Source organism: Heterodontus francisci, chromosome 7 (genome assembly GCF_036365525.1).
Source record: "Heterodontus francisci isolate sHetFra1 chromosome 7, sHetFra1.hap1, whole genome shotgun sequence".
Taxonomy (NCBI): domain Eukaryota; kingdom Metazoa; phylum Chordata; class Chondrichthyes; order Heterodontiformes; family Heterodontidae; genus Heterodontus; species Heterodontus francisci.
The window spans coordinates 8,860,317-8,881,677 of NC_090377.1; the positions used below are offsets into that span (position 1 = coordinate 8,860,317).

The following is a 21,361-nucleotide window of genomic DNA, read 5'->3' on the forward strand; positions in this document are numbered from 1 at the left end:
AATGAGAGCGGGCGGGGAGTGACCAAGGTCCCAAGTATTGTACAACATCATTTAATTAATGTAGAAGGTCAGGAGGCATGTGTATGTGTCTCTGTGTGTGTTTCCACGTGCACGTGTATACTGCAAATGCACGTGCATCTATCCATGCTTATTCCCTCACATTCTCCATTCCCCTGTATGTCTCTCGAAGACAAAGTTCTACTTACACTAAACTTTATTCTGCTAAATTAAATAGCTTTACATGCTGATAAAACACAGCAGGTCATAGGAAATAGGAGCAGGGGTAGGCCATTCGGCCCATTGAGCCTACTCTGCTATTCAAACAGATCATGGCTGATCACCTACCTCTATGCCATTTTTCCCCACTATCCCCAAATCCCTTAAAGTCATTAGTATCCAGAAATCTATCGATTTCTGCCTTGAACATGCTCAATGATTGAGCTTCCACAGCCCTCTGTGGTAGAGAATTCTAAAGAATCAGCACCCTCTGAGTAAAGAAATTTCTCCTCATCTCAGTCTTAAATGGCCTGCCTATTATTCTGAGACTGTGTCCCCGGATTCTAGACTCACCAGCCAGAAGAAACATCCTATCCACATCTACCCTTTCGCACCCTGTAAGGATTTTGTAAGTTTCAATGAGATCACCTCTCATTCTTCAAAACTCGAGAGAATACAGACAATACAGGCAATTCTGCAATCTCTCCTCAAGATAATCCTACCATCCCAGGGATTTGTCTGGTGAACCTCCACTGCACTCCCTCTATGGCAAGTATATCCTTCCTTAGATAAGGAGACCAAAACTGTACACAATACTCCAGGTGCGGTCTCACCAAGATTCTGTACAGCTGCAGCAAGACATCTTTACTCCTGTACTCAAACCCTTCCAATGAAGACCAACATACCATTTGCCTTCCTAATTGCTTGCTGGACCGGCACACTAGCTTTTAGTGATTCATGAACAAGGACACCCAGGTCCCTTTGGACAACAACACTTCCTAATCTCTCACCATTTAAGAAATACTCTGCCTTTCTGTTTTTTTGACCAAAGTGGATTATCTGACACTTATTCACATGATATTCCATCTGTCATGTTCTTGCCTATTCACTTAGCCTGTCCAAGTCCTCTTAAAGCCTCCCTGCATCCTCCTCACAGCTTACATTCCCACCTAATTTTGTGTCATCATCAAATTTGGAAATATTACATTTGGTACCTATATCCAAATCATTTATATAGATTGTGAACAGCTGTAGCCCAAGCACTAATCCTGCAGTACCCCAATAGTAACAGCCTGCGATCCTGAGAATGACCCATTTATTCCTACTTTCTGCTTTCTGTCTGTTAACCAATTCTCAATCCACAGCATTATATTACCCCCAATCCCATGTGCTCTAATTTTGTTCACTAACGTCCTGTGTGGGACCTTATCAAAAGCCTTCTGAAAATCCAAATACACCACATCCACTGGTTTTCCTTTATCTATGCTACAAGTAACATCCTCAAAAAATTCCAACAGGTTTGTCATAAATCCATGTTGACTCTGCCCACTCATCTTATTTTCCAAGTGTCCAGTTAACGCTTCCTTGATAATAGATTCTAACATTTTCCCTACTACTGACGTCAAACTAACAGGTCTGCAGTTCTCTGCTTTCTCTCTCGCTCCCTTCTTTAATAGTGGGATTACATTTGCTACTTTCCAGTCTGCGGGAACCCTTCCAGAATCTATAGAATTTTGAAAGATAACCAACAATGCATCCACTATTTCTATAGCCAGCTCCTTCAATACTCTGGGATGTAGCTCATCTGGTCCAGGGGATTTATCAACTTTCAATCCAGTTAATCTTTTGAGTACTACATCTTTATTGATACTAATTTCTCTCAGTTCCTCAGTTTTATAAGTCCCTTGGTTCCCTAATAATATTTCTGGAATATTTTCTGTATCTTCCTCCATGAAGACAGACACAAAGTAATTTAGTTTCTCTGCCATTTCCCCATTCTCCTCCACAAATTCTCTTGTCTCTTTTTGTAATGGACCCACATCTTTTCCTTTTCACATACCTAAAGAAGCTTTTATGTTTCTAGGTAGCTTGTATTCATATTCTCTTTTCCCTTTCTTTATCAGTTTCTTGGTCCTTCACTGCTGGATTCTTAATTGCTCCCAATCCCCGGGTTTACCACTTTTTCTGGCAACCTTATAAGCCACTTCCTTTGATTTAATGCAATCTTTCCTGTTGGTCAGTTCATAGAATCCTACAAAAGGAAGTCATTTGCCATCGTGCCCGTGCTGACTGTTTGAAAGAGCTATCCAATTAGTCCCACTCCCCTGCTCTTTCCCCAGAGCACGGCAAATTTTTCCTTTTCAAGTATATATTCAATTCCTTATTGAAAGCTACATTGAATCTACTTCCACTGCCCTTTCAGGCAGCACAAACCAGATCATAACAACTCACTGTGTTTCAAAAAAAATTCTCATTTCCCTCACACCTTCCCATGGTTCTTTTGCGAATTGCTCTAAATCTGTGCCAATTACTTTAAATCTGTATTATCTGATTGTTAACTCTCCTGGCAGTGGAATTCATTTCTCCCTATTTACTCTATCAAAACCCCTTCGTAATTTTGAACACCACTATTAAATCTCCGTTAACTTCTCAGCTCTAATGCGAACAATCCCAGCTTCTCCAGTCTATAGAACCATAGAAAAATTATGGCACAGAGGGAGACCATTCAGCCCATCGTGTCTATGCCAGCCGAGAAAACTAGCCACCCAATCTAATCCCACCTTCCAGCACTTGGTCTTTAGCCTTGCAGGTTACAGCATTCTGAAGCTTCTCTCCATTTCGATAATAATTTGCCTTTCTATTCTTCTGACACTCCTCTTTAACTACAATGTCTGCATCAACCCTCTCCTTTGTGATGACAGAGACAAAAAACTCATTAAGAACCCTGCCCACATCTTCTGCATCCATGAATAAGTTCCCTTGTACATCTCTGATAGATCCTACCCTTTCCTTAGTTATCCTCTTGCTCTTAATATACTGATAAAACAACTTTGGGTTTTCCTTGCTTTTACCTGCCAATACTTTTTCATGTCCTCTCTTAGCTTTTCTAATTTCCTTTTTTACTGCACTTCCTATACGCCTCTAGACTTTCTAAAGTATTAAGTTTTTTGTGATCGTCATAAGCTTTCATTTTCTGCTTTGACTTACCCTGTAAGCTTCTCTCCACATAACTGAAGTCTCTCATCCCTGTTACCATTCTAGTAAATCTCCTCTCGAGGAGAAGTCCTCGAGGCGGCCAACATCCCCAGCATATACACCCTACTGAGCCAGCGGTGCTTGAAATGGCTTGGCCATGTGAGCCGCATGGAAGATGGCAGAATCCCCAAGGACACATTGTACAGTGAGCAGACCCACCGGCCGTCCATGTCTCCGCTTTAAAGACGTCTGCAAACGCGACATGAAGTCCTGTGACATTGATCACAAGTCGTGGGAGTCAGTTGCCAGTGATCGCTCGAGCTGGCGGGCAGCCATAAAGGCGGGGCTAAAGAGTGGCGAGTCGAAGAGACTTAGCAGTTGGCAGGAAAAGTGACAGAAACGCAAGGGGAGAGCCAACTGTGTAACAGCCCCGACAATCAATTTTATCTGCAGCACCTGTGGAAGAGTCTGTCACTCTCGAATTGGCCTTTATAGCCACTCCAGGTGCTGCTCCACAAACCACTGACCACCTCTAGGCGCTTACCCATTGTCTCTCGAGACAAGGAGGCCAAAGAAGAAGAAATCTCCTCTGCATGTTCTGTAAGATCTTGACATCGTTCCTTAAGTCTGGTGCCCAAAATTGGACACACTACTCCAGCTGATGCCAAATCAGAGTTTTATTTAAGGTTTAGCAATAGCTTCCTTCCTTTTATACTCTTTGCCTCTGTTTATTAAGCCATGGATCCCAGATACTTTTTTAACAGCCTTATCTGTAGTTAGATGATACTAAGTATGTCGGTGAAGAGAAAAGGCAAATGATGGCATTTCAGATATGAATCCTTCATCAGTCTGATAATGTAACTGCTCAAAAAGCCATAACCTGCCTTTTCTCTTTAAAATGATACAGCACAGGAGGCAGCCATTCAACCCATCATACCTGTGCTGGCTTTACAGATACCAACTGACCAGCACTTTCTGGTTGCCAGTATTTATTTGCACTTGTTCCTTTTTAATTTAACATATTTTAGTTCAAACCTTCAACAGGAGGGACATCATTTGAGACAAAACATTATCTCTCCCTCCCTGCTCCTGCCAAACTTCCCGTTTTCTTCCATTCTGTCCTCCAGAGGACTCCATGGGGCTTGAGTTCTGTTTCCTGCAGTACTGTCAATCACCAGCAACCTGCCAGGCCCCGAGTATAAGAAATAAGCTGTTGTCTTCGACTCAACCCCGTTACCTTTATTCAGTGAGCCTGTTTCTCAGAAGAGGTTGAAATTTAAACCCCTTCCCCATCTGGCCAGCTCTACTCCATCTCATTAACTACAAAGTAGCCATCATGTGGAAACGTCTGTGCTTCTTGGGCAGTGCACACCTGGCTGATTGATTGAAATTAAAACCAACTGCTCTCCTCATCATTCAGTTGTATTTACTATAAACAGAACATTTCATGTGAGTGCATGCCTGTTAGATATCAACCACACAAAAAAAAACTATTTCCTTTCCACACATCCAGTGTTACTGGACTTATCCAGGAAAAGGTTTATAATTAACCCTCAAAGTTCCAATTTACAATTAATAGGGCTTGCAGCTGGTCTAGAAGCTCCAGAAATAAAGAATGGACATTTCTTGGGGGTCTTCTCTCAGCTCTATACAACATTAGAATATAAGAAACAGGAGCTGGAGAAGGCCATTTGGCCCTTCAAGCCTGCTCCACCATTCAACAAGATCATGGTTGATCATCTACCTCAACTCCACCTTCCTGCGCTAGCCCCATATCCCTTAATTCCCTTAGTACCGAAAAATCTATTGCCCTCTGTCTTGAATATACTGAACAGCTGAGCATCCACAGCTGTCTGGGATAGAACGCTCCAAAGATTCACAAGTCTCTGATGAAGAAATTTCTCCTCATCTCAGTCCTAAATGGCCAACCCCATATTAGAGTCATAGAGTCGTACAGCATAGAAACAGGCCCTTCGGCCCACTGCGTCCATGCCGACCATAATGCCTATCTATACTAATCCCACCTGCCTGCATTAATTCCATACCTCTCTATGCCTTGCTCATTCAAGTACCTGTCCAGATGCCTCTTAAATGTTGCTCCTGTTCCTGCCTCCACCACCTCCTCAGGCAGCTCATTCCAGATACCCACTATTCTTTGTGTGAAAAATTTACCCCTTTGATCCCCTTTAAACCTCCTCCCTCTCACCTTAAATCTGTGCCCTCTAGTTTTAGTCACCCCTACCATGGGAAACAGACTCTGGCTATCTACCCTATCTAAGCCTCTCATAATTTTATATACCTCTATCATGTCCCCGCTCAGCCTCCTTCGCTCCAGGGAAAACAGACCCAGCCTATCCAATCTCTCTTTGTAACTCAAGCCCTCCAAACCAGGCAACATCCTTGTGAATCTTTTCTGCACCCTCTCTAACTTAATCACATCTTTCCTGTAGTGCGGCGACCAGAACTGCACACAGTACTCCAAATGCATTCTGAGACTGTGACCCTATGTTCTGTATTCCCCAGCCTGGGGAAACAATCTGCCCCGTCAAGCCCCTTAAATATTTTATATGTTTCAAGGAGATTACCTTTCATTTTTCTAAACTCTATGGAATATAGGTCTAATCTGCTCAGTCTCTCATTGAATTTTGTGCAACTTGTGTTTTGTATAGCACCATTAATGTCATAAAAAGTTCCAAGGCGCTTTGTAGTAGTCAACAGATAAAAATTGACACTGAAACTAAACAAGGAAAGATTAGGTAGGACAGACCACTATCGTAAGTTTTAAGGAGTGTTTTAAAGGATGAGAGAGAGGTGTAGAAGTTTAATGAGGGAATTCCAGAGTTTAGGGCTAAGACAGCTAAAGGCACATCCGACCGGTGGAGTGAAGGAAGTGGGAGAGTGCAAGAGACCTGAGTCGGAGGAACACTGAGTTCTCGGAGGATTATGGGGTTAGAGGAGGTTCAGGAATGGGGAAGGATGAGGCCATGAAGGAATTTAAACGTGAGGATGAGAATTTTAAAGTGCAGGTAGCTTCAGTAGGTCAGCAAGTTCATGGGCGATGGGTGAATGAGTGGTGTGAGTTAGGATACAGGTGGCAGAGCTTTGTGACATTGAGAGTGTTACCACTGAGCCACTAAAGTGACTGCAGTATGTGCAGCTTGTAGCTGATTACATTTAGGGCTCCTCAAGCTTATTATTGATCCTGACTACTGACTGCTTCCTTATCAACTGCAGCAGTAAACAATCACAGGCACATCCAGATTCAAATCTTTACATTTTATGCAGTGCTCTCCTCTTAAAGTATTACGGACAATTGGCAAGTGGTGTGAATGACTTCCACTGTTCACCTCTGAACAGACTGCAGATAGGGTTTTGAAAATAGTGTTTTAGTACCTGAGTGTTTTAAGGCTCAAATAAATAAGCAAACTACAGGTTTTCTCATAGGTTAAAAAAAAATTATTTTTACACAATAACCAAAAAATATTCACAACTTCACCCACTCACTCATTCACACCCATACACGCACACAAGAAAAGATAGAGTAGAGGGTATAATGAAATTAGAGTCCAATTGTTGTAAAAACATTTGTTGTTCTAAAAAAAACCTTTAGAAGCTTTTATGGAGGAAATTGTTCAGTGGTACAGGCCTGAATGCTCGTTGTCTTGAAAATTATGAAGTGTCGCCTGTTACGACCGAGGCGGGAGTAGTGCACTGTTAATTCAGTCCTGCTTCTCTACAGGCCACAACATATATTTAAAATTTCCCACTTACTGAAACAATCATATACTCTATTTTCCCCAGAATAAAGCACACCAACCAGGTTTCTTTAATAAACAACAAAATTATCCATTTATTATGAACCAAGTCTTAATCAATAATAAAGTAAAACATACACACAAATTGAAATATTAAAGCCCCTTATGTATCCCAGCCATCACACATACACAACCAGTTAACTGGGGGTAAAAAGGGAATTTTGTTTATAGCTATTACAGAGAAATACAGGGATTTAAAAAAACACTGAGGCTGAAAAGAAGGTATGGAAAGATGTCCTTTGTCTCATTGAGGTGTCCTAAATGCGAATAGGCGGCTGTCACTAGGATCTTCCCAAAACAGTTCCTTCCAGGTGACGTTGAAGATCAGTTTGAGTATGCTTTCCAAGAGATGCAGCTACAGAAGGCTTCAGTCAGGTCTTAAAGCAGAAGTGCAACAAAAAGGTTTCAGTTACACACATTTGACATGCAGGTTCTTTAACCGTGCAGGCTTTATTCAAATACAGGAGGAAATAGGAATCTCTTGTCCAGGATTTCTTTTCAACAGAAAGATAGGCTTGTAGTCCCCTGGCAGGTCAAGAAGCAAACATCTTCTGTTTCAGGCCAACTGGCTTTTTTAACAGTTCAAATTGACACTAAAACTTTTCCAGTAGTCCAGTCTCATGATATCCATAAATCTTGGCTTCTCTGCAAACATCTCTCCAAACCAAAACAACCCATGCTGTGTTTTTATTAGAAAACAGATGCCTCCAATAACTGTTTACTGTTCCAGCATTTATGGAATCCCTTTTCCAGCATTTATGGAATCTCTTTTCAGTTTTAAAATATAGATTCACAAATTTTAACAAAAACAATGGAAACCCTCTTAATACCTCTGCCCTTGGAGGAATGAAATGCCATTTTTAAATGCATTTCAATACAATGTATTAAAAAGTTGAAAACATTTTAAAACATATATTTTCACACTCATCCCCCATTCACTCTATACCTGTAGTTAATACAGTTTTGCTTTGTACCATCTTTACACTGCTATGACTCAAACAAAGTGAGACTTGCGATAAAGCATCTGCAATGACATTATTTTTGCCTGCAATGTGGACTGTCTTTGAGTGAGAGTGCTGTAGTAGTAAACTCCTTCGGAACAATCTGGCATTCTGGTTTTTAAATTTTTCCACAAAACTTATCCAAATCAGCCAATTGCAACCTTCCAAACAGAGCCCCCAGTTGCTTCAAGTATTTCTTCCAAGTGTCACTGTAGACCAGCACATCACCAAAGTAAATTTTTTAGAATTAGAATTAGAACATTACAGCGCAGTACAGGCCCTTCGGCCCTCGATGTTGCGCCGACCTGTGAAACCATCTGACCTACACTATTCCATTTTCATCCATATGTCTATCCAATGACCACTTAAATGCCCTTAAAGTTGGCGAGTCTACTACTGTTGCAGGCAGGGCGTTCCACGCCCCTACTACTCTCTGAGTAAAGAAACTACCTCTGACATCTGTCCTATATCTATCACCCCTCAACTTAAAGCTATGTCCCCTCGTGTTTGCCATCACCATCCGAGGACAAAGACTCTCACTATCCACCCTATCTAACCCTCTGATTATCTTATATGTCTCTATTAAGTCACCTCTCCTCCTCCTTCTCTCCAACGAAAACAACCTCAAGTCCCTCAGCCTTTCCTCGTAAGACCTTCCCTCCATACCAGGCAACATCCTAGTAAATCTCCTCTGCACCCTTTCCATAGCTTCCACATCCTTCCTATAATGCGGTGACCAGAACTGCACGCAATACTCCAGGTGCGGTCTCACCAGAGTTTTGTACAGCTGCAGCATGACCTCGTGGCTCCGAAACTCGATCCCCCTACTAATAAAAGCTAAAACACCATATGCCTTCTTAACAGCCCTATTAACCTGGCTACAGTAACATTGGCTACCACTAGGTTCACTAGTCTCTGAGAAGTTTCTGCGGTACCCGTTAGCCTGTGTGGTATCACTGGGCACTGGAAACACTTGTCCAGTGTGACGAAAGCTGATATTTCTTTAACATGGGGTGTGGGGTGTTAAAGGAACTTGCCAGTATCCTTTTACAAATCAGTTTTTGTGAAAAACATGGCTTGGGTATGAGTCTGCCTTTGTGACTGCACTAACATTTCTGTAGTCTATGCAAAGTCCAATTGAACCATCAGGTTTAGGCACTAATACTAATGGTGAGCTCCAGCTGCTTTGGGTTCAATTAGGTGGTTTTCCAGCATGTATTGGATGATCAGCCATGAACATAATGAATGGCGGACCAGGCTCGAAAGGCCGAATGGCTTACTCCTGCTCCTACTTTCTATGTTTCTGCTTAACTTGGGCCTGTTTCTCTGGACTAAAGAAGTAAGGATTCTGTTTTATAGCAACAGATTCCCCTACATCCACATCATGTATGGCTAAAGTTGTCTTTCTTTGGCCTCCTTGTCTCGAGAGACAATGGGTAAGCGCCTCGAGGTGGTCAGTGGTTTGTGGAGCAGCGCCTGGAGTGGCTATAAAGGCCAATTCTAGAGTGACAGACTCTTCCACAAGTGCTGCAGATAAAATTGGTTGTCGGGGCTGTAACACAGTTGGCTCTCCCCTTACACTTCTGTCTTTTTTCCTGCCAACTGCTAAGTCTCTTTGACTCGCCACTCTTTAGCCCCGCCTTCATGGCTGCCCGCCAGCTCTGGCAATCACTGGCAACTGACTCCCACGACTTGTGGTCAATGTCACAGGACTTCATGTTGCGTTTGCAGACGTCTTTAAAGCAGAGACATGGACGGCCGGTGGGTCTGATACCAGTGACGAGCTCGCTATACAATGTTTCCTTGGGGATCCTGCCATCTTCCATGCGGCTCACCTGGCCAAGCCATCTCAAGCACCGCTGGCTCAGTAGGGTGTATATGCTGGGGATGTTGGCCGCTTCGAGGACTTCTGCATTGGAGATACAATCCTGCCACCTGATGCCAAGGATTCTTCAGAGGCAGCGAAGATGGAATGAGTTGAGATGTCGCTTTTGGATGACGTGGAGCAAGGTACTGAGGACACAGGCTTGAAACACTCGGACCTTTGTGTTCCGTGTCAGTGCACCATTTTCCCACACTGTCTTGGCCAGTCTGGACATAGCAGCGGATGCCTTTCCCATGGGCTTGTTGATTTCTGCATCGAGAGACAGGTTACTGGTGATAGTTGAGCCTAGGTAGGTGAACTCTTGAACCACTTCCAGAGCATGGTCACCGATATTGATGGATGGAGCATTCCTGACGCCATGTCCCATGATGTTCGTTTTCTTGAGCCTGATGGTTAGGCCAAATTCATTGCAGGCAGCCACAATCCTGTCGATGAGTCTCTGCAGACAATCTTCTGTGTGGAATGTTAATGCAGCATCGTCAGCAAAGAGGAGTTCGCTGATGAGGACTTTCCGTACTTTGGTCTTCACTCTAAAACGGGCAAGGTTGAACAACCTGCCATCTGATCTTGTGTGGAGGAAAATTCCTTCTTCTGAAGACTTGAACGTATGTGAGAGCAGCAGTGAAAAGAAGCATTGGCATGCTGTTCTCCCTTTGCCAGCTACAGGAGAAATGCCGCGAACAACAGATGCCCCTCTACGTTGCTTTCATAGATCTCACCAAAGCCTTTGACCTCGTCAGCAGACGTGGCCTCTTCAGACTACTAGCAAAGATCGGATGTCCACCAAAGCGACTAAATATTATCACCTCATTCCATGACAATATGAAAGGCACAATTCAGCATAATGGTACCTCATCAGATCCCTTTCCTATCCTGAGTGGCGTGAAACAGGGCTGTGTTCTCGCTAAGGTTGTACATCCTGGCTTATCACTACAGACTCTTTTAAATGCTGTGAGTAGCCTTGTTAGGTCTTCTCATTGTTCTGCATCTAAATATGAAAGCATGGTATCCAGGACACTCTATCCAGGACACTCTCCTCATCCCAGAAATCAGTCCAGGGAACCTGCATTGCACACCCTCTAAAGCAAGTATATCTTTCCTTTAGGTAAGGAGACCAAAACTGTACACAATACTCCTGGTATTCTCTCACAAATGCCCGATACAACTGCAGTAAGACTTCTTCACTCTTATACTCCAATAGCTTTGTAATAAAGGCTAATGTACCACATGCTTTCCTAATTGCTTGCTGCACCTACATGTTAACTTTCTGTTATTTGCTTACAATGACATCCAGATCTCTCTGACCAAGATTTCGCAGTCTCTCATCATTGAAAAAATATTCTCTCTTCTATTTTTCCTCCAAAGTGGATAACTTCACACTTTCCCACATTATATTCCAGCTGCCACGTCCTTACCCACTCACTTAACCCTTTGCAGCCTCTTTGCATCTTCCTTACTGCTTACTTTACCTAACATTACACTTCACATTACATTGCTGAGTTACAGGCGCAGACTGACATGTGGAAATATATTGTTGTGACTATAACGGAGACCTGGCTCAAAGAAGGGCAGGACTGGGTGTTAAGTATTCGGGAAAGGTAAAAAGGGGAAGGGGTGATGGTACTAATTAAGGAAAACATTCCAGTGTTGGAGAAAAAGGTAGTTTAGTTTAGAGATACAGCACTGAAACAGGCCCTTCGGCCCACCGAGTCTGCGCCGACCATCAACCACCCACTTGTACTAATCCTACACTAATCCCATATTCCTACCACATCCCCACCTGTCCCTATATTTCCCTACCACCTACCTAAACTAGGGGCAATTTTTAACGGCCAATTTACCTACCAACCTGCAAGTCTTTTGGCTTGTGGAAGGAAACCGGAGCACCCGGAGGAAACCCACGCAGACACAGGGAGAACTTGCAAACTCCACACAGGCAGTACCCAGAATTGAACCCGGGTCGCTGGAGCTGTGAGGCTGCGGTGCTAACCACTGCGCCACTGTGCCGCCTAGTTCTAGAGGGGTCGAGGAAAGAATCTATTTGATTAGAGCTAAGGAACAAAAAAGGTGCAGTTACATTGCTTGGTGTTGTCTATAGGCCACCAACTAATTGGAAGGATGTAGAGGAGCAAATGTAGAGGAAATTACAGAGAGGTGCAAAAATAATAGGATAGCTATAATGGGAGACTTTATCCAAATATAGACTGGGATAGTAGTAGTGTAAAGGACAACGAGGGGCAAGTGTTCTGAGAGAGTATTCAGGAAAATTTTCAACAGCGTATGTTTTTAGTCCAACGAGAACAGAGGCACTGCTGGATCTGGATCCTGGAAATGAGGTGGGCCAAGTGGATTCAAGTATCAGTAAGGAGAGCATTTAGGGGGACAGTCATCATTGTATCATAAGGTTTAGGCTGACTATGGAAAATGACAAAATGATCCAGAGTAAGAATAATTAACTGGGGGGAAGCCAACCTCAACAGGGTAAGAACTGATCTGGGATAAATAAATTGGAGTCAAAGGTTGGCATGAAAACCGGTAGATGAACAATGGGCTACATTCAAAGAAGAGATAGTTCAGGCACAGTCAAGGTATAAGCAAAGATAAGTCTAGCAACTATAGGCCAGTCAGTTTAACTTCAGTGATGGAGAAAATTCTAGAAACAATAATTCCAGACAAAATTAGTAGTCACATGGAGAAATGTGAAGTAATACATTTTGGTAGGAAAAATGTGGAGTGGCAAAATAAAATAAAGGCTACAATTCTAAAGTGGGTGCAGGAGCAGAGGGATCTGGGTGCATAGGTGCATAAGTCATTGAAGGTGGCAGGACAGGTTGAGAGAGCAGTTAATAAATCATACAGTATCCTGGACTTTATTAATAGGGGCATAGAGTACAAGAGCAAGGAAGTTTTTTTGAACTTGTATAAGACACTAGTTCAGCCTTACCTGGAGTATTGCGTCCAATTCTGGGCGCTGTGCTTTAGGAAAGATGTGATGGCATTAGGGATGGTGCAGAAACGATTTACGAGAATGATTCCAGGGATGAAATTTTTTTTAAATTCATTCATGGGATGTGAGCATCACTGGCCAGGCCACCATTTATTGCCCACCCCTAATTGCCCTTGGGAAGGTGGTGGTGAGCTGCCTTCTTGAACCGCTGCAGTCCATGTGAGGTAGGTACACCCACAGTGCTGTTCGGAAGGGAGTTGCAGGATTTTGACCCAGCAACAGTGAAGGAACGGCGATATAGTTCCAAGTCAGGATGGTGTGTGACTTGGAGGGGAACTTGCAGTTGATGGTGTTCCATGCATTTGCTGCCCTTGTCCTTCTAGTTGGTAGAGGTCGCGGGTTTGGAAGGTGCAGTCTAAGGAGCCTTGGTGTGTTGCTGCAGTGCATCTTGTAGATGGTACACACTGCTGCCACTCTGCGTTGGTGATTGAGGGAGTGAATGTTTGTAGATGGGGTGTCAATCAAGCGGGCTGCTTTGTCCTGGATGGTGTCTAGCCTCTTGAGTGTTGTTGGAGCTGCACCCATCCAGGCAAGTGGAGAGTATTCCATCACACTCCTGACCTGTGCCTTGTAGATGGTGGACAGCCTTTGCGGAGTCAGGAGGAGAGTTACTTGCCGCAGGACTCCTAGCCTCTGACCAGCTCTTGTAGCCGTGGTATTTATATGGCTACTCCAGTTCAGTTTCTGGTCAATGGTAGCTCCTAGGATGTTGATAGTGGGGGATTCAGCGATGGTAATGCCCTTGAATGTCAAGGGGAGATGGTTAGATTCCCTTTTGTTGGAGATGGTCATTGCCTGGCACTTGTGTGGTGCGAATGTTACTTGCCACTTATGAGCCCAAGTCTGGATATTGTCCAGGTCTTTCTGCATTTCTACATGGACTGCTTCAGTGTCTATTTCAGTTATGTAGACTGGAGAACTTGGGACTGTTTTCCTTGGAGAATAGAAGGCTGAGAGGTGATTTGATAGAGGTATTCAAAATCATAAGGGGTCTGGACAGAGTAGATAAGGATAAACTGTTCCCACTTGTGAAAGGATCGTGAACCAGAGGGCACAGATTTAAAGTAATTGGTAAAAGAAGCAAAGCAACACGAGGAAAACCTTCTTTACGCAACATGATGTTCAGATCTGGAATGCACTGCCTGAGAGTGCGGTAGAGGCAGGTTCAATCGAGGCATTCAAAAGGGAATTAGACAATTATATGAAAAGGAAAAATGTGCAGGGTTAAAGAGAGAAGACGAGGGAGTGACACTCGATGAAATGCTATTTAGGAGAGCTGGTGCAGACATGATGGGCAGAATGACCTCCTCTGCACTGTAACCATTCTGTGATTCACTCGGTCACCTCATCTAAATCATTATTTTAGATTATAAATAACTGAAGCTCGAGCACTGATTCTTGTAGTAACCCCTAGTTACAGGCTGCCAAACTGAATATGAACCATTTACTCCTGTTTTCTGTTGTTAGCTCATCCTCAATCCATGCTAATATATTATCCTAATCTCATGAGCCCTAAATTTCTGTAATATCATCTATGGCACTTCATCAAAAACTTTTTGAAAATCCAAATACACTACATACACTAGTTTCCCCTTATCTACCTTGTTAATTACAACCTCAAAAATCTCAACAGGTTTGACAAACACAATTTCTATTAGTTACCTGTTTTCTTGCCCCCTCCTTTCTTGTATAGTGGAGTTATGTTTGCCAACTTCCAAGCCATGGAACTCTCTAGAACCTAGGGAATTCTGAAAGATCAAATCCAATGCATCCACTATCACTGTAGTTATCTCTTTTAAAATCCTAGAATGCAGGCCATCAGGTCCAGGGGATTTGTTGACTTTAAGTTCCAATAATTTCTTCAGTACTATAGAATATAATTTAGAAAGAAAGGCTTGCATTTCTACAGTGCCTGTCATCTTCTCGGAACATGTCAAAGTGCTTTACAGCCAATGAAGTATTTTTGAAGTGCAGTCACAACTGTAATAGGAAATGAGGCAGTTAATTTGCACACAGCAAGCTCCCACATACAGCTCTTTAATGACAGGCCATTTAGAGGCCTGTAACCACCACTATGAATGCTGGGATAGGGTCACCTCTATAGCATTGCCTTCTTTTCAGCCTCCAATAACAGATTATAAGAGCAATGGTGGTTGCAAGATCATAATTTCAAGGTGGAAGGTTGGGGAACATGATCTGTTGAGTGAGCATTGTGCCAAATAAAGGTATTGGATGGCTGGCTTTAGATTTTAAAATGAAGTATTTGAGACCACAGTGTGTATTGGAGGCAAATAGCATGGATGCATTTAAGGAGAAACCCTTAAGGAGAAGGGTTTGTGATGGATAAAGGAATATAACGATACGCTGAAATGATGTAGGGAGGGAGAAGAGTTATGTGGAACATGAATGCCAGCATGGCCTTTTTCTCCTCTGTAAATTCCATGCAAAATGCTTTCCTTCGTAAAACAGTTGAAAAAAAAACTAAGGTGGAAGTCCTGTTTGCATTTAGATTGATGCTTCGAAGGATCCGGGGAAGGGTGGGGTTGGTTAACATAGAGTGGTCTGTAAAGTAGTTCAAGCTATTTAAAAAATAATTTTTAAAAAGACGGAACCATTTGCAGGAGCTTTTCAGCATATGGAGGCTGGTGTCGGGTGTACATCAAATATTTGCATCTCCTCCCAACTGGGCATTTTGCACTCATCACCAAGATTAACATCAAGGAGTGGGTGTGTCAGATTACTTCCTTAAAATAGCATCTCTTCCCCTCCAGCTCCTTGTGGCTGCTCACAGCTCTCTGATCATCTTGGTGCAGCAAGGATGCCTAAGGCACAGGCAAAGAGCTCTGAGTAATGAGTCCCAGGTGAGGGGAGGACATGAAAAGGATGGTAATTTGGGGACTGACTCAGGACTACTGCAATAATAGGTGCAGCTCCAAGGGAGAAGTTTCTGTCCAGAAGAAGCCTTTCTCAGGGAGTTTCTCTGATTGGGCAAATGGAACAAGATGCTGAGTTTTTAAACTTACTCAATGTCCAAAAGGATGTTGCTTATCAAGCTGTTTGAAATCTAAGGGAGCCTTTTATTTTTGTCATTTTTCTGACTGTCTCTAGGGTTGGTTTCTTGCTCCTCTTCTGAAGATGCTGACTCTCCCTGGGGTACAGTTGTTTTTCTCCTCTCATCTGAAAACACTGACTCATTCTAGGGTACAGTTGGTTTTTCTCTCCTCTCCTAATGGCGCTGACTCTCTCTAGCGTATGATTCGTCACCTAGATGATCCTGGACAGTGAATATCAACAGGCTACTTGACCATGAAGAGTTACAGCTGAGCCATAATTTATCCTTACTTAATGTCGACATTCTAGCAGGATTCACTTGATAGTAAATCAAATGAAAGACCTGCATTTATACAGCGTCTTTCATGACCTCAGGATGTCCCACAGTGCTACACAGCCAATTAAGCACTTTTCAAGTATAGTCAGAAACACGCGAAATGAGAGATGATTTCATGAATACATATAAAATTGTTAAGGGTCTTGACAGGGTAGATGCTGGGAAGATGTTTCCCCTGGCTGGGGAGTCACTGTGTCAGAATAAGGTCTCGGGCATTTAGGACCGAAATAAGAAGAAATTTGTTCACTCAAACCGTTGCAGATCTTTGGAACTTTTTACCCAGAGAGCTGTGGGTGCTCAGTCGTTGAGTTTGTTCAAGATAGAAATTGAGATTTTTTGGATATTAAGGGAACTGAGGGATATGGGGATAGTGTGGGAAGGTGGAGTTGAGGTCGAAGATTAGCCATACAAAGCACAAGAATTAGGAGCAGGAGTTGGCCATTCAGCCCCCTCAAGCCTGCATCGCCATTTGATAAGATCATGGCAGATCTGATTGTGGTCTCAATTCCAATTTACTGCCTTCCCCCCATAACCCTTGGCCGGAATTTTAAGTTGAGCGTGAGGCCCTGCCCACAGGTCAAAAAGTCAGGGGCGAGCCCACCTTCACCGGGCCAGGGGAGCCATGCCAGAATTTTATGCTCCCAGGCCCTTAATTGGACTTGGGCGGGACTTCCACCTCTTTCAGACAGGAAGTCCCACCTCCAAGAGTTGTCACCCAATCAGCAGGCTAGCAGCTCTTAGTCCCAGCAGTGCCACCAGAGGCAACAAGAGGGGCGCAGGCCCTGGAAGCAAGGTAAATTCTGGGGCCTTGCCAGGGACAATCAGCCGGGCCCTGGCAAGGCAAGGGGGGTTTTTTTGGGAGGGGGGTGGGTCTTTATTTTAGTGGGGGTGGTTGGGGCTTTGGGGGCCCTCTATGGGCAACAGGGTGCCCAATCAGGAGGGCCTCCCCAGCCCGCAAGAAGGCATTCTGGGGGCCTAACGCACCCACCAGCTGCTAGTAAAATACCAGCGCCGGCAGAAGAAGGCCCTTAAGTGGTGGTTAATTGGTCACTTAAGGGCCTTAATTGGCCTGGGGCAGGTGGGCGGGCCGGTTGTCGCTGCCACCACCACTGGTAAAATTGCAATGGGGACGGGAAGGGGTCAGAAACGCCCCCCCCCCCCCCCCCCAAAGCCTTCCAATCAATTTTGCGCCCCCCTCCCCCACCAGCCGACTCCTTTGTGGGGTGTAAAATTCCGGCCCTTGACTCCTTTGTCAATCAAAAATCTATCTAACTCATTATATTCAATGACCCAACCTCCACTGTTCTCTGGGGAAGAGAATTCCACAGACTAATGATCCTCTGAATGAAAAAAAATTCTCCTCATCAGTTTTAAATGGGAGACCCCTAATTTTTAAACTGTGTCCTCTAGTTCTAGAGTCCCCCACAAGGGAAACATCCTCTCAGCATTCACCCTATCAAGTCCCCTCAGGATCTTATATATTTCAATAAGATCACCTCTCATTCTTCTAAATTCCAGTGAATACAGACCCAACCTGTCCAAGCTTTCTTCATAAGTTAACCAGCATCACCCCAGCCCACCACCCCGCCCCCCCCAATTCCAGGAATCAGTCAAGTGAACCTTCTCTGCACTGCTTCTAATGCAATTATATCCTTTCTTAAGTAAGGAGACTTAAACTGTACACAGTACTCCAGATGCAGTCTAACTAAGGTCCTGTGCAACTGTAGATACACTTCCCTACTTTTATACTCAGTTCCCCTTGTAGTAAACACCAACATTCCATTTGCCTTCCTAATCACTTACTGTACCTGCATACCAACTTTTTGTGATTCATGTACCAGATCCCCCTGTACCATAGAGTTCTACAGTCTCACTCCGTTCAAATAATATACTGCCGAGATCATATTGAATGGGGGAGCAGACTACTCCAGCTCCAATTTCTTATGTTCTTGGGCAATCCAAATTTGACGATGTGAGTTGCACCCTGACTCGTGCTGAGGCTTCTTCTGAAAACTCTCAATTTCCTCCCCAGGTGAAGCAGAGCTCTCTGCGCTCACACATCGGAGTAGTGCCCCAGGACACTGTTCTCTTCAATGAGAACATTAAGAACAACATAAGATATGGCAGAGTGACTGCCAGTGACGAGGACGTAGAGGAGGCTTCTCGAGCATCTGATATTCATGAGCAAATAATCACTTTCCCTGAAGGTAAGAGACTGTGTTTTGCCTTGGTTTATTTGGTGACGGGAAAGACACTGTATCAAATTACAGCTTCTAGAAATCCATGGTAGGAAATAGCATAGGTTTACAAACCAATGACTCTGGAATCACAGAGTTTGGTGTTTACTGAAGTATCTTGGGGGTCCCCAAGATCTTCTTATTTTTGTACTTGTTGGGCTGCTGGCATGTTATTTTTGTTGCTTTACACTAATAAACATTTCTTCCAACGATAACGCAATTTCCTTTTGGGTAACTGATACTGTCTTTCAAAAGTTATGACAGAGGTCCCTGGAGTGTATCAATATTTAGAAACCACTCTAAACATCTAAAGACCTACAGTGTTGCCACAAATTCCCTCTATTCTTCTCTGTTATGAGAAGAGTATAAAAAAGATGTTTCTGCATAGAGGAAAGCTACCCTCCCCCACAAGGTTGTGTATGAGGTGGGGGGGGGAGATTGCTGATGCACATCACATTGCAAACAACGATGAATTGCATTTATATTGCACCTTTAAAGTAGTAAAAACATCCCAAGTGCTACTCAGGTGTGTAATCAGACAAAAATTTGTACTGAGCTAAAGGAGGAAACATTAGGATGCGTGATCAAAAGCTTGATCAACAAGGTAGGCTTTAAGGGGCGTCATCGAGGAGGAGAGAGAAGCAAAGCAGTTTAAGGAGGGAGCTCCAGAGTTTAGGGCCTAAACAATTGAAGGCACGGCCAGCTATGGTGGGGTAAAGGAAATGGGGGATGCGTAAGAGGCCAGAAGTGGAGGAGTGCAGATATTTTGAAGAGTTGTGGACTTAGAGGAGGTTACAGGAATAGAGAGGGGTTTGGGCTTGGAGGGATTTGAACATGAGGATGCGAATTTTAAAATATAAAGCTGAGTCCTATGGTGTGCATAGGGCCATATTAGGACTGGTTGGAGCTCCATCCAGTTTTACTGACAGTACAGCAGAAAAGGCCCTAAAAAGAGTAAATTTTAAGTTATTCTTGTGGAGCTATGAGCAGCAGGAGTGCTCCTCTGGACAGCACAAAAATAATCTGGGCCTCTGTCTCCCGGGCTCGTCACTCCCTCACCATTCCCCAGCCTTACCTTGCTGTCAGCTGGGTGGCCTCAAAGCAGCCCGATATTGCACCGGCCCAATCCATGAGCTGTATCGAGCTGCTGTTTTTGTGCCTACAGCTCACCGGTTCTTTTTAAATGAGACCCGGGCCTCTCAATGGCTCTAGCATCTTCGCTGCCAGTTCTTACTGAAACCTTGAACAAGATCAGCCAATTCACACGAAGGTTCATAGGATCATAGGAAATAGGAGCAGGAGTAGGCCATTCGGCCCTTCGAGCCTGCTCCACCATTCAAACAGATCATGACTGATCATCTGTCTCTATGCCAGTGTTCCCCAATATCCCCAAATCCTTTGATGTTGTTAGTATTCAGAAATCTGTTGATTTCTGTCTTGAACATGCTCAACGATTGAGCTTCCGCAGCCCTCTTGGGGAGAGAATTCCACTGATTCACCACCCTCTGAGTAAAGAAATTCCTCCTCATCTCAGTCTTAAATGGCCTGCCCCTTATTTTGAGACTATGGGCCCTTGTTCTAGACTCAGCAGCACGGGGAAACCTCCGATCCACATCTACCCTGTCACGCCCTGTAAGAATTTTGTAAGTTTCAATGAGATCACCTCTCATTTTTCAAAACTCTAGAGAATACAGACCCAGTTTCTGCAGATTCTCCTCATAATCCTGCCATCCCAGGGATTAGTCTGGTGAGTCTCCGTTGCACTCCCTCTATGGCAAGTATATCCTTCCTTCGATAAGGAGACCAAAACTGTACACAGTACTCCAGCTGTCGTCTTTATACAATTGAAACAATACATCTTTACTCCTGTACTCAAATCCCCTTGCAATGAAGGCTTCTTAATTGCTTGCTGCACCTGCATACTAGCAATTAGTGACTCATGAACAAGGACACCCAGGTCTCTTAGGACATCGACACTTCCCAACCTCTCCCCTTTTAAGAAATACTCTGTATTTCTGTTTTTTTCTACCAAAGTGGATCACTTCACACTTATTCACATTATATTCCATCTGCCATGTTCTTGCCCATTCATTTAGCCTGTCCAAATCCCCTTGAAGCCTCCTTGCACCCACCTCACAACTTACATTCCCTCCTAGTTTTGTGTCATCTGCAAATTTGGAAATATTACAATTGGTCCCCAAATCCAAGTCATTTATATAGATTGTAAACAGCTGTGGCCCAAGCACTGACCCTTGCAGTAGCCCACTAGTAACATCCTGCGAATGACCCATTTATTCCTATTCTCTGTTTACTGTCAGTTAACCAATTCTCAATCCATAGCAGTGTATTACCCCCAACCCCATGTGCTCTAATTTTGTTCACTAACCTCCTGTGTGGGTCCTTATCAAACGCCTTCTGAAAATCCAAATACACCACATTCACGGGTTTTCCTTTATCTATGCTACAAGTAACATCCTCAAAAAACTCCAACAGGTTTGTCAAACATGAATTCCCTTTCATAAATTCATGTTGACTCTGCTGAACGATATCATTATTTTCCAAGTGTCCCGTTATCTCATCCTTTATAATAGATTCTAGCATTTTCCCTACTGACATCAAACTAACAATTCTGTAGTTCTTTTTTCTCTCGCTCCTTTCTTAAATAGTGGGGTTACATTTGCTACTTTCCAGTCTGCAGGAACCCTTCAGAATCTATAGAACTTTGAAAGGTAACCACCAATGCATCTACTATCTCTACAGCCAGCTCCTTCAATAGGTTTGAGCCTAGAATGGTCCCCATTTTCACCCCGACACCTCAGCTACCTTGATCCCATTT

General features: G+C 43.6%; 1 protein-coding gene across 2 annotated transcripts in view; it reads left to right on the forward strand.

Moving 5' to 3' along the window:
• The window catches only part of abcb6a (ATP binding cassette subfamily B member 6 (LAN blood group) a), a 226,443-nt gene that overhangs the window by 152,177 nt on the left and 52,905 nt on the right, over positions 1-21,361 (forward strand). For both annotated transcript variants that reach the window (XM_068034765.1, XM_068034764.1), the window contains exon 16: positions 18,321-18,495. In XM_068034765.1, coding sequence (XP_067890866.1) covers positions 18,321-18,495 — 175 coding nt within the window. The remainder of the gene's footprint in view (positions 1-18,320; positions 18,496-21,361) is intronic.